At 71.6% G+C, this 12,973-nt stretch overlaps 1 protein-coding gene across 2 annotated transcripts; it reads right to left on the bottom strand.

Moving 5' to 3' along the window:
* Nucleotides 1–247: 247 nt before the first annotated feature.
* ITGB7 (integrin subunit beta 7) lies at nucleotides 248–11,475 on the bottom strand. 2 transcript variants are annotated; one of them, XM_072847460.1, is made up of 14 exons: nucleotides 11,402–11,475; nucleotides 9,312–9,513; nucleotides 8,439–8,609; nucleotides 8,092–8,333; nucleotides 6,415–6,573; nucleotides 6,233–6,328; nucleotides 6,064–6,153; nucleotides 5,817–5,957; nucleotides 4,443–4,630; nucleotides 3,673–3,887; nucleotides 2,585–2,807; nucleotides 1,621–1,862; nucleotides 575–735; nucleotides 248–472 (listed from the first exon to the last, which is right to left on the bottom strand). In XM_072847460.1, exons 3-14 carry the CDS (start codon nucleotides 8,539–8,541, stop codon nucleotides 410–412), a joined length of 1,923 nt encoding a protein of 640 aa, XP_072703561.1. In that variant the 5' UTR covers nucleotides 8,542–8,609; nucleotides 9,312–9,513; nucleotides 11,402–11,475; the 3' UTR covers nucleotides 248–409. The 2 variants fall into 2 exon arrangements, with proteins under 2 accessions (XP_072703561.1, XP_072703560.1); XM_072847459.1 differs by having other exon boundaries at nucleotides 8,439–8,598; nucleotides 11,402–11,469.
* Between the last annotated feature and the right edge of the window lie 1,498 nt (nucleotides 11,476–12,973).

Genomic DNA, 12,973 nt, shown 5'->3' with positions numbered 1-12,973 from the left:
GTTTTTTCTAAGCTGTCCCCAGCTCGTCCCCCCCCGCCCGCAGCGTCGGCCCCTGTCCCCCCCCCCCGGCCTTTAGGGTTTATTTAAATAAAAACGCGTCGGGTTTTTTCTTTTTCTAACCCAGGCTCCGCTTCTTAATGGGGGGGGGGGGGGGGATCCAGCTGGGAGCTGCCCCCCCAGCACCCACTTACCTCCCTGGGGACCCGTCCCCCACCGGCGCAGGGAGGTGACGGCGTCACGCGTTGGGGACACAGGTTGGGGACACGGCGGCTCCTTTTATTGAGGGTCTTCCAGCACGGCAAGGGGTGGACGGACACACAACGGGGGGGTTTGGGGATAGGGGGGTCCCTGGGGACACAGCGGGGGTCGGTGCCGCACAGGGTGGCTTCGGGACGTCCCCGTTGTCCCCTCACTCCAGCAGGTAGCTGGGGTTGACGGTGGTGGTGGTGGCACTCTTGAAGAGGGGGTTGTTCTGTGGGGAGAGGGGGGGGGGGGTCGGTCACGGCCCCGACCCCAGGTCTGGGGGGGTGTCCCCGGTTTGGGGACAGGACGGGGGGGACGTGGGGACGGTCACCTCCTTCCAGCGGGCGCGCTGCCGTTCCTTCTGGAAGCGCCGGTACTCGCGGCGGTCGTAGACCTCCAGGGACAGGCGGTAGAGCCCCAGCGCCAGCAGCCCCAGCGCCACGATCCCGGCCACCAGCCCGGCCACCAGCCCGGCCGTGGCCTCCGCCCCGGCTGGGGGAGAGGGTCAGGGCCTGGGGGGGTCCCGGGGGCGAGGACCCCCCCCCACCCCACCCTATCCGTGGGGTTCTGCAGGTGCAAAGACACCCCCCCCCCCCCAAACCACCCAGCCATGGGGGTCTGTGGGTGCAAGGACCCCCCCCAAACCGCCCAGCCATGGGGGTCTGTGGGTGCAAGGACCCCCCCCAAACCGCCCAGCCATGGGGGGCTGTGGGTGCAAGGAACCCCCCAAACCGCCCAGCCATGGGGGCTGTGGGTGCAAGGACCCCCCAAACCGCCCAGCCATGGGGGTCTGTGGGTGCAAGGACCCCCCCAAACCGCCCAGCCATGGGGGCTGTGCGTGCAAGGAACCCCCCAAACCGCCCAGCCATGGGGGCTGTGGGTGCAAGGACCCCCAAACCGCCCAGCCATGGGGGTCTGTGGGTGCAAGGACCCCCCCCAAACCGCCCAGCCATGGGGGCTGTGCGTGCAAGGACCCCCTCAAACCGCCCAGCCATGGGGGCTGTGCGTGCAAGGACCCCCCCAAACCGCCCAGCCATGGGGGTCTGTGGGTGCAAGGACCCCCCCCAGTATATGGGGCCCTTGGGGTGCGGGGTCCTTCAAGCATGGGGGGGTCCCATGGGTGCAAGCAGCCCCCCCTCCCCCCCCAGGCATGGGGTGCCATAGGGTGCAGGGTCCCTTGGGGTGCAGGATTTATTGGGGTGCAGGACCCCCCCCCTCCTTTTGGGTAGGGGGTCCTTTGGGGTGCAGGGTCCCTCAGGACAGGGGACCCCCCCCCCAGGCAGGGGTCCCTTGGGGCACAGGGGTCCCTTGGGGCGCGGGGTCCTGCAGGGCGCAGGGTCCCTGGGGTGGGGGAGCGTGGGGGTCCCCCGCACTCACCCCCCTCAGCCCAAACGGTCAGCGTCACCTCCCTGTCCTCGTCCTCCTCCTCCTCCTCTTCCTCACCGCCCCTCGCCTCGATGAGGAAGAGGAGGACGCGGCCGTCCTCAGCCTTCTCCTGGCACCAGGCGCGGGGGTCCGGGGGGGGCGCGGGCAGCACCCGGGCGGTGACGTGGGCGCAGGCGTGGCTGCAGTTCTCCCGCAGCGGCCCCCGCCCGAAGGCCCTGCAGTCGGCGCAGTCCCTGGGGACCCCCCGGTCCCCGTCAGGGCGCTGCCCTTGGCCCCCCGTCCGTCCGTCCCCCCCCCCCCAGGCCCACCGCCCTCGCCGTCCCCACAGCCCCTGTCCCCGTGTCCCCCGCCAGCCCCAGCCCTGTCCCCATACCCCCCCAAAGCCACCCCATCCCCTCCACGCCCCTGTCCCCAGTCCCATCCCCTGTCCCCAATCTCCCACCTCCCCCGTCCCCTCCACCCCCGTGTCCCCACCCCAATCCCAGTCTCTGTCACCAAACCCCCCAGGTCCCCCTGTCCCCTCCCCACTCGTGTCCCCCGTGTCCCCACCCCAATCCCGGTCTCTGTCACCAAACCCCCAGGTCCCCTGTCCCCTCCCCACTCGTGTCCCCCGTGTCCCCACCCCAATCCCGGTCTCTGTCACCAAACCCCCAGGTCCCCCCGTCCCCTCCACCCCCGTGTCCCCCATGTCCCCACCCCAATCCCGTTCTCTGTCACCAAACCCCTCAGGCCCCCCGTCCCCTCCCCACTCGTGTCCCCAGTTCCCCCATCCCCCCGTCCCCTTCATTCCCGTGTCCCCATCCCAATCCCCGTCTCTCTCCCCGTACCCCCCCGGCCACCCCATTCCCCCGCCCCGCGTCCGCATCCCCACTCTCCCCCTCCCATTCCATCCCCTCCCCTCCCCGCCCGTGTCCCACGTCCCCATCCCGGTCCCCGTCCCCACGCCGGGGCCCACCGGAGGCGCTGGCAGGGGGTGCGGCAGGAGGGGCAGTGGGCGCAGAGGGGTCCCACGTAGCCGGGCTGGCAGAGGCAGCTCCCGCAGACGCAGCGTCCGTGGCCGCTGCACTCCCGGCCGCCGCGCAGGCAGCCCTCCTGGCCCAGGCGGCAACCGCAGCCGCTGCCCTCGAAGCCCTCGCGGCACCGGCACGTGCCGCACACGCACTCGCCCCGCTGCGGGCCTGGGCACCGCGCTGGCATCACGTGGCCCCACGTCCGCCGTGGGACAGGGGTGGGACCCATGGGGACAGGGACGCGTGATGGGGACAGGAGCCATGGGGACAGGGACCCATGGGGACAGGGACCCACAGGACACGTGGTGGGGATGGGACCCATGGGGACAGGGACCCACGGGACATGTGGTGGGGATGGGACCCATGGGGACAGGGGCACGTGATAGGAATGGGACCCCATGGGGACAGGGACGCGTGATGGGGACAGGGACCCATGGGACACGTGGTGGGGATGGGACCCATGGGGACAGGGACCCACAGGGACAGGAGCCCACGGGACATGTGGTGGGGATGGGACCCATGGGGACAGGGACCCACAGGGACAGGGACCCATGGGACACGTGGTGGGGATGGGACCCACGGGGACAGGGACCCGCGGGACACGTGGTGGGGATGGGACCCATGGGGACAGGGACGTCTGATGGGGAGAGGACCCACGGGACAGGGATGCACGATGGGGACGGGACCCGTGGGGACAGGGGCAAGTGACAGGGACAGGACCCCACAAAGCGTGCAAAGGCAACGGGACCCCCACGGGGACAGGGACACAAAACAGGGAGGGGACCCGTGGGGACAAGGGCACACAGTGGGAATTGGGACCCCCCAGGGGCACGTGACAGGGATGGGACCCCCATGGGGACAGGGATGGGACCCCCATGGGGACAGGGGCACGTGACAGGGATGGCACCCCCATGGGGACATGCCACGGGGACGAGACCCCCATGGGGACGTGCTGTGGGGAGGGGCCCCCCCCCAGGGATGGGAAGGCCAAGGACGGGCACGGGCATGGCCCCCGTGTCCCCGTGTCCCCCACCTCCGCAGGGCAGCCCCTCGTGGCGCTCGCAGGCGCTGCTGTCGCACTGGCACAGGGTCCCGCTCAGCCCGGGGGGGCACTTGCAGGCGCCGCAGACGCACTGGCCCCTCCCGCTGCAGGGGGGGGCCGTGCTGTTGGGGGGCCGGCAGCCCCCCGCCGCCTCCGCCGCCTCCCCCTCGCACTCGCACCGCCGGCCCTGCCGCCCCCCCGGGCACCTGTGGGGGGGTGGGGGTCAGCCACGGTGGGCCCCACAGAGCCCTCTGTGCCCCATGCCACCCCAATGGCCCCCGCTGCTCCCCCATCCTGACCCCCCCCCCTTGCCCCTCATGGTGCTCCGTGGACCCCTGCCCTGCCCCATGGATCCCGTCCCATCCCCTCGCCCCCACCCTGCCCCATGGACCCCCAACCCACCCCAGGGACCCCCAACCCTGCCCCCAGCCCGCCCCATGGACCCCCAACCCACCCCAGGGACCCCCAACCCTGCCCCCAGCCCGCCCCATGGACCCCCAACCCACCCCAGGGACCCCCAACCCTGCCCCCAGCCCACCCCCTCACCCCCACCCTGCCCCAGGGACCCCCAGCCCACCCCCTCACCCCCACCCTGCCCCAGGGACCCCCAACCCACCCCAGGGACCCCCACCCTGCCCCCAGCCCACCCCCTCACCCCCCACCCTGCCCCAGGGACCCCAACCCACCCCAGGGACCCCCAACCCTGCCCCCAGCCCCCCCATCCCCATCCTGCCCCCGTCCCATGCCGTGCCCCCCGGTACCTGCAGACCCCGCAGAGGAGGGTCCCCCCGTGGCAGAGGGGGGCCTGGGGCTGGTGCTGGGTGCAGGAGCACCCGCAGAGGGTGCCCAGCTCCAGGCTCAGCTCCTCGGTGAAGCCCAGCACCCGCAGCCCCACGCGCTGCGGGGACCCCAGGCAGGCGCCCGCCCGCACCCGCACCGTGAAGGTCACCTGCGTGGGGGGGGACACACCCATGGGGACACCCATGGCATGGGGACACCCATGGGGACACCATGGGGACACCCACGGCATGGGGACACCCCTGGGGGCACCCATGGGGGCACCCACGGCATGGGGACACCCCTGGGGGCACCCATGGGGGCACCCACGGCATGGGGATACCATGGGGATACCATGGGGGCACCCAAGGCATGGGGGCACCCACGGCATGGGGATACCATGGGGACACCCAAGGCATGGGGACACCCCTGGGGGCACCCACGGGGACACCTATGACATAGGGACACCATGGGGACACCCACAGGGACACGCATGGCATGGGGACACCCACGGGGACACCCACGGCATGGGGACACCATGGGGACACCCATGGCATGGGGACACCATGGGGACACCCATGGCATGGGGACACCATGGGGACACCCACAGGGACACGCATGGCATAGGGGCACCCGCAGCATGGGGGCACCCCTGGGGGCACCCACGGGGACACCCATGACATGGGGACACCATGGGGACACCCACGGGGACACCCACGGCATGGGGGCACCCCTGGGGGCACCCACGGGGACACCCATGACATGGGGACACCATGGGGACACCCACGGGGACATCCACAGGGACACCCATGGCATGGGGACACCCCTGGGGACACCCACGGGGACACCCATGGCATGGGGGCACCCACGGCATGGGGGCACCCACAGGGACACCCGCGGCATGGGGACACCCCTGGGGGCACCCATGGGGACACCCAAGGCATGGGGGCACCATGGGGACACCATGGGGACACCCACAGGGACACCTGCGGCATGGGGACACCCGTGGCATGGGGACACCCGTGGCATGGGGACACCCGTGGGGACACCCACGGCACAAAGGGACGGAGTGACACACAGCCGGGTGGGACACACGGAGACGCAGGGACAGAGGACGAGGGGACACGGACGAGCACAGGATCAGGCCCCGGGGCTGGGTGAAGCCGGGTGGCTCTGCCCCACCCCCGTGGGTCCCCCCTGTCACCCCCTGTCACCCCCGTGGGGTTCCCCCCCCCATCCCAGCCCTGCCTGACCCAGCCCAGCACCCCCGTCCCTGCCTGCTGCCCGCTGCGGCCATGCCCCCCCCCCGCGTGCCCGTGTCCCCCACGCCCCTTACGTCCCCTCGGTGTCCCCCCCACCTCCTGGTTGACGCGGACACCGGTGCAGCGGCCGCCGTGGGGCTGGGGGGGCCCGGGGGGACCCCCGCAGTGGGACTCGTAGCTGAGGCTGATGCCGGGGGGCAACGGCGAGTGCTGCAGCTCCACCGTGGACGAGAGGCTCTGGGGGGAGGGAAACGACACCCATGGGTGTCAGCACCCATCGACCCCCCCGGGGGCACCCCTGCCCCCCGGGTGTCCCTCGTCGCGCGTGTCCCCCCCCGCTCACGTTGTAGGCGTCGGCGATGAGCTGCACCACGTTGCAGGAGTCGTCCCGCAGCTCCCCCACCACCGACTTGGGGATCAGGCGGCTCAGCTCCTGCACGGGGACACGGTCAAGGGGACCCCCCCCCTCGGGGACCCCCCCCCCCCCAGAACACCCCCACACACACACTCACCTGGTAGACCGGCACGGTGGGACCCGTCACGGCGAAGATGGGCTGGATGTTGGCGGCCGAGAGCACCTGGGCCAAGTGTCCCACCGAGGGGTAGTCCTGCAAGGGGGCCATGGGTGCTGGGGTGCCCCCCCCACCCCAAAAACCCCCACCCCCCCCCCACCCCCCGGTATCCGGGGTCCTACATAGAGGTGGCTTTTGGTGTAGACGCCGCTGGCGTCGAGGTGGCAGCGGGTGTCGCTGGGGGTGACGATGCCGCCCAGTTTGCCGTCCCCGGCCGTGTGGAAGGTGTCGTCCGAGGCGAAGACCAGCAGGCGGGTGACCGGGCGCCAGCCGATGCGCTCCTGGGGGGGGATCGCGACGGGGTGCGCGCCGGGGCTTGCACGCACGTGTGCGCGCCGGCACGCTTGCACGCACGCTTGCACAGGCTTTTGCACGCAGCCGTGCTTGCACGCACGCTTGCAGAGGCTTTTGCACGCAGGCACGCTTGCACGCACGCTTGCACAGGCTTTCGCGTGCAGGCACGCTTGCACACACGCTTGCACGCACGCTTGCACGCACGCTTGCACACAGGCGTGTTTGCATGCAGGCACGCTTGCACGTGCTCTTGCAGCCCGCACACTTGCACGCACACTTGCAGAGGCTTTTGCGTGCAGCCGTGCTTGCACGCACGCTTGCACAGGCTTTTGCACGCAGGCACGCTTGCACGCACGCACAGGCTTTCGCGTGCAGGCACGCTTGCACGCACGCTTGCACAGGCTTTTGCATGCAGCCGTGCTTGCACGCACGCTTGCACAGGCTTTCGCGTGCAGGCACGCTTGCACACACGCTTGCACACACACTTGCACGCAGGCTCACTTGCAGACAGGCGTGTTTGCATGCAGGCACGCTTGCACGTGCTCTTGCAGCCCGCACACTTGCACGCACGCTTGCAGAGGCTTTTGCATGCAGCCGTGCTTGCACGCACGCTTGCACAGGCTTTTGCACGCAGGCACGCTTGCATGCACGCTTGCACAGGCTTTCACGTGCAGGCACGCTTGCATGCACGCTTGAACACACACTTGCACGCACACTTGCACGCAGGCTCACTTGCAGACAGGCGTGTTTGCAGGCAGGCACGCTTGCACGTGCTCTTGCAGCCCGCACACTTGCATGCACCCATGCATGCAGGCTCACTTGCACACACACTTGCACGCACCCGTGCATGCAGGCTCACTTGCAGACAGGCGTGTTTGCACGCAGGCACGCTTGCACACACGCTTGCACGTTCTTTTGCATGTAGGCACACTAGCACGTGCACTATTCCACACACCCATGCATGCATGCAGGCGTGTTTGCAGGCAGGCACGCTTGCACGTGCTCTTGCAGCCCGCACACTTGCACGCACCCGTGCATGCAGGCACGCTTGCACACAGGCTTGCACGTTCTTTTGCACGTAGGCGCACTAGCACGCGTGCTCTTCCACGCACCCCTGCACGCAGGCTCTTTTGCACGCACGCACGCTTACACGTGCTCTCGCAGGCAGGCACGCTTGCAGACTCGCTCGCAGGCCGGCACGTTTGCAGGCAGGCATGCTTGCATATACCCTTGCACGCAAACGTGTTTGCAGGCTCGCTCGCAGGCAGGCACGCTTGCGGCCGCTCTTGCACGCTCACAGACCCGCCCGCGCACGCGCGCGCGCAGGGATGCTTGCACGTGCGCTCGCAGACGCCCTTACACGCAGCCTCGCTCGCAGGCAGGCACTTTGCGCGTCCGCTCGCGCGTGCAGCTGCGCGCGCTTGCTCTCGCAGCGCCCGTTTGCGCGCGGGCACCCTTGCCCACCTTCGCCCACCCGCCCTCGCCCGCTGCCCTCGCCCGCTGACCTCGCAGACGGCCACCTGCATGATGGCGTCGAAGCCGCCCTCGGGCGCGTCCAGGTTGCCGGAGATGCGCTGGCGGCTGACGCGCTCGGTGAACTCCCCGGCGTCGGCGGTGAGGGAGAGGACGTGGCGGAAGGCGGCGGGGGGGTCGCAGGGCTCCTGCCGCTCCGAGCAGGGGTTGCGCAGCTTGGAGGGCACCGTGCTGACGTAGGGCAGCACCGTCTTGTCCACGAAGGAGCCGAAACCTGGTGGGGAACCAAGTTTCGGGCTTGGAGGGACGCCCAAGCGCCCCGAAATCCCCCACGGGGGACCCTCGCCCACCCACCCACCCCGCCGGGGCGCGTCCCCACCGATGCGGACGGAGGAGGTGACGTTGCGCAGGGCGGCCAGGAGGTCGCTGCCCAGCTTGCGGACGTTCTCCAGGTCGTCCCTCATGGAGTAGGAGAGGTCCATCAGGTAGTAGAGGTCCACGGGGTGGCCCTGCGCCCGCCGGAACCGCACCTGGAAGCTCTGCTCCCCCCCTGGGGCGGGGGTCAGGGGGCAGCCGGACCCTCCCCGGCCAAGCCCCCGGCTCTCCCCGCGTCCCACCGGGACCCCCCCCCCCCGGCGCCCCGCTGCTCCATCTGCCCGTGCGGCCGTCGGTCCTTCTCCCCGTCCCCCTTCCATCCGCCCCCCTTCTCCATCGCCCCTCACTCTCCGTCCGTCCTCCCTCTCCCCATCCCTCCCTCCATCTCCCATCCCCCGTTCTTCCATCCCCCTTCTCCGCTCCTCCAGCCCCCCTCCATCCTCTCCCTCCCTCCCTCTCCCCATCCCTCCCTCCGTCTCCCACCCCTCTTCTCCATCCCTCCCATCCCTCCCCCACCACCCTCTCCATCCCTCCACCTCCCCTCCCTCCCTCTCCCCGTCTCCCATCCCTCTCCATCCCTCCGTCCTTCCACCCTCCATCCATCCACCCCCCACCATCCCTCCCTCCATGCCCCATCTCGCTCTCCACCCGTCCGTCCGTCCGTCCTCCCTCTCCCCATCCCTCCCTCCCTCTCCCATCCCTCTCCCAGCACCCTCTCCACCCCCCAATTCTTCCATCCCCCTTCTCCGCTCCTCCACCCCCCCCATCCTCTCCCTCCCTCCCTCTCCCCATCCCTCCCTCCGTCTCCCACCCCTCTTCCCCTCCATCCACCTCCTCCCTCCCTCCCCGGCCCCCCCCGGCCCCCCCGGCCCCTCACCAGGCCGGAGCAGCACTTGGACTCCCTGGGGCCGCAGCTGGGGGGGCCCCCCCCGGCCCCCCCCGGGGCCCAGCTCCTCATCCTCCAGCACCCGCACGCTGCCGCGCGGCTCCACCACGGCGCCGGGGGGGCACCCAGCGCGCTCCAGGGCCTCGCGTGGGGCGCAGCGGGTGGCTTCTGCCTGCCCCCCCCGCGTGAAATCCTGCGGGAGACGGGGGTCAGCGCCCGCACCCCCCGCCCGGCCCGGCACCCATCGCCCGGCACCTCACACAGCACCCCACATCCCCCCTGCACCCCACACAGCACCCCACACAGCACCCCACGCTGCCCTGCACCCCACATCCCCCCTGCACCCCACACAGCACCCCACGCTGCCCTGCACCCCACACTGCCCTGCACCCCACACAGCACCCCACACAGCACCCCACGCTGACCTGCACCCCACATCCCCCTGCACCCCACACAGCACCCCACGCTGCCCTGCACCCCACACTGCCCTGCACCCCACACAGCACCCCACACAGCACCCCACGCTGCCCTGCACCCCACATCCCCCCTGCACCCCACACAGCACCCCACGCTGCCCTGCACCCCACACTGCCCTGCACCCCACACAGCACCCCACACAGCACCCCACGCTGCCCTGCACCCCACATCCCCCTGCACCCCACACAGCACCCCATGCCACCCTGCACCCCACGCTGCCCTGCACCCCACATCCCCCTGGCAGCCATCGCTCACGTCCCCAGCACCCATTGCCCCAGAACTCTTCTCCCTGCACCCCACATCCCTCTGCAGTGTCCTTCCTGCACCCACATCCCCTGCACCCATCACCCCACATCCCCTGCACCCATCTCCCTGCGCCCCACATCGCCCTGCACCCAGCACCCACAGCCCCAGCACCCACATCTCCCTGCACCCCACGTCTCCCTGCACCCATCACCCCACATTCCCTGCACCCATCACCCCACATCCCCAGCACCCATCTCCCTGCGCCCCACATCCCCTTGCGCCCCACATCCCCTTGCGCCCAGCACCCCACGGCCGTGCCCCTAAGGGGACGTGGGAGACGGGCGGGTGCTGGGTGCTGCGGGGGGGCCACCCCCCCCGCCTGTTTGTCACCGAGGTTTTGCTGCTTCCTGGTGACAAACCGCAGGGCTGGGGGGGTCACGCAAGGGCTGGGGGTGGGGGGCTGGCACCCACCGGGCCCCACGGCACACGGGGGGGGGGGCCCAGTGACAACGGGGACCTCGGTGACAAGGGGGACCCCAGGGAAAATGGGGACCCCCTCAAAGCGCACCAGAGACCTCAGGGGTAACGGGGACCCCCACAGCACGCGGGGACCCCAGGGACAACAGGCATCGCCACGGGGCGCCTGGGGGCCCAGGGACGCGTGGGGACCCCCACAACACACTGGGGACCCCCGGGGACCCCCAGGCACAGGGTCCCCAGGAGCCTGTGACCCCCCCCCGGCACCCCATGGCACAGAAGGGACCCCACGCCCCAGCGGGGACCCACAGGGACACCATGCCCCCCTCCACAGCACAGCCACCACCCCACGGCACACCCCCACCCCGGGGGACACCCCCCAGGGCCCCCCCACGCTGCACCCTTCCTGCAACAACCCCGTGCAGCCCCACGGGGACCCCACGGGACACCGGGACCCGCAGGGACACGGGGACCTCATGGGGACCCCACAGCATACAGGGACCCGCGGGGGCAGTGGGGACCCCACGGCACACAAGGACCCCTGGGGACCCCACAGGACACGGGGACCCCGGAGGACACAGAGCCCCCCATGAGACACGGGGACCCCACGGCACATGGCCACCCCACGGCGCATGGGGACCCCACGGCACCCCCAGTCTCCCACCCCTTGCCCCCCCAGGGAGACCCCAAAGCCACACCGCGACCCCCACGAACGCGGGGAGACGCCCCCCCCCCCCCCCCGGGGCATCACGACCCCCAACAGGGCGGGGAACCCCCGAATCCGGACCCCGAGTGCCCCGGGTGGGGTGTGGGCGTGGGGAGGGGGGGGTGCCAGGTCGTGGGGGTGGGGGAGGTCGCGGGGGGGGCGTCCCCGCACTCACCGGGTCCTCGCACCAGGCGCATCGCGGGTGGGAGCGGACACACGCCTCGCAGGACGCCTGGGGCTCGCAGGACCCTGGGGGGCACCCGGGGGTCAGGGGGCCTGAGGTGGAGGGACCCCCCGGGTGCCCCCGGGTGCCCCCGGCCCCTCACCTGCCCCGGCCCCCCGGGGTCGCCAGCAGCAGCAGCAGCAGCAGGAGCCCCCGGCCGCCCCATGGCCCCGGCGCTGCTGGGAGGCGGCGGAGGGGGGCGGGGAGGGGGCGGGGCGGGGCCCGCATCCTGCCCCGGGGCGGGGGGATGGGACCCGCAGGTGCGGACCCGGGCGGGCGGGGGAGCCGCACCCTGACCCCACCCACCCCGCGGGAAGGACCCAGGCGGCCGGGGTGCGCCCTGCCCCCCGCGGCCCTTGGGGGGCACCCAGGGGTGGGGGTGCTTGGGGGGCAAGGGCGGCCCGGGGCGGGGCGGGGGGCAGGGGCAGACCTTGGGTGGAAGTCGGGGTGCTGGGGGAGGGGAGGGGCGGCCTGGGGGCAGGGGCACCCTTGGGTGGGGGTCGGGGTGCTGGGGGCAGGGGCGGCCCGGGGGTCAGGGTGCCGTGCAGAGGGTCCGCAGGCGCCTGTGGGGCGGGGGGCGGGGGCTGCCGAGGGAGGTTGGGGGCTCCGCGGGTGCCGGGGGTCCAAGGGGGGGGTCCCCGCCGGGGGGGCCCCGGGGCGGCTCCGCGGGACTGGGGCGCCCCCGCGGCCGCCGCGGGCACCCGCAGCCACCGACACCGCCCCCTCAAGGGGGGGTCCCCATTGCCCCGGGGGGTTCCATCACCTCGGGGTGTCCCCCGCTGCCCCCAGGTGTCCCCCATTACCCCAGGGGTGCCCCCCTTATCCCCGACGGGGGTCCCCAACTGTCGCCGGGGGAGGGCAGTGTCCCCCTCATCCCAAGCTGACCCCCACCATCCCGGGGGATCCCCCCATTGCCCCAAGGGTGTGTGGGTGCCCCCCCCCACCACACCGGGACCCTCCCAAATTTCCATCACTTTATTTTGCAAAAATAGAAAAGTCCCGTGTCCCCCACGGGGGAGGGGGCGGGTGGACTGTAAACATGGCGGGGGCCCCCGGCAGGGGGTGGGGGCGGCAGCTCGGATACCGGGGGTGGGGGCGGGGGGCAGCGGGGGAATCCCCCCCGGGGCCGGGGGACCCCGGTGTAAACGCAAAGGAATAAATAACACGTGAAAAGTGCTGCCCCGGGGGGGGCACCCCCCGTGTAGTGTAACAGACCCCCCCCGTGGGTTGTGCACCCCAAAATGGGGGAGGGGCAGATTGCGGGGGGCAGGGAGCCCCCCATCCAGCCAGGCTGGGGGTAACAGACATTGGGGGGGGTGGGGGGGGGGCAGTTTGGTCCTGGGGACAATTGGGGTGTGACCCCCCCCCCAGTAAAGCTGCCCTGGGGGGGGGGGGGGGCACGAGGAAGGGCCCCCCCCTATGGCATTGGAGTCACCGTGACTATGGCTTGGGACCCCCCCAGAAATACTGGGGGGGTTTGGGGGAGTCACCTCGTGCCCCCCATCTTTGGTCTCTGTAGTGTTC

The sequence above is a fragment of the Ciconia boyciana genome, chromosome 27 (assembly GCF_034638445.1).
Source record: "Ciconia boyciana chromosome 27, ASM3463844v1, whole genome shotgun sequence".
In the NCBI taxonomy this organism is placed as follows: Eukaryota; Metazoa; Chordata; class Aves; order Ciconiiformes; family Ciconiidae; genus Ciconia; species Ciconia boyciana.
The sequence above is the reverse complement of the archived record's forward strand: the minus strand, read 5'-3'. Positions and strand labels throughout refer to the sequence as shown.

Coding starts and splice junctions, on each gene's coding strand:
- ITGB7 (XM_072847459.1), bottom strand. CDS start 9,392: ATGAGGAGCTGGGCCCCGGGGGGGGCCGGGGGGGGCCCCCCCAGCTGC. Junction 5,958..6,063: donor TCATCGCCGACGCCTACAAC/GTGAGCGGGGGG, acceptor CCCTCCCCCCAG/AGCCTCTCGTCCACGGTGGA. Junction 1,863..2,584: donor ACCCCCTGCCAGCGCCTCCG/GTGGGCCCCGGC, acceptor GGGGGTCCCCAG/GGACTGCGCCGACTGCAGGG.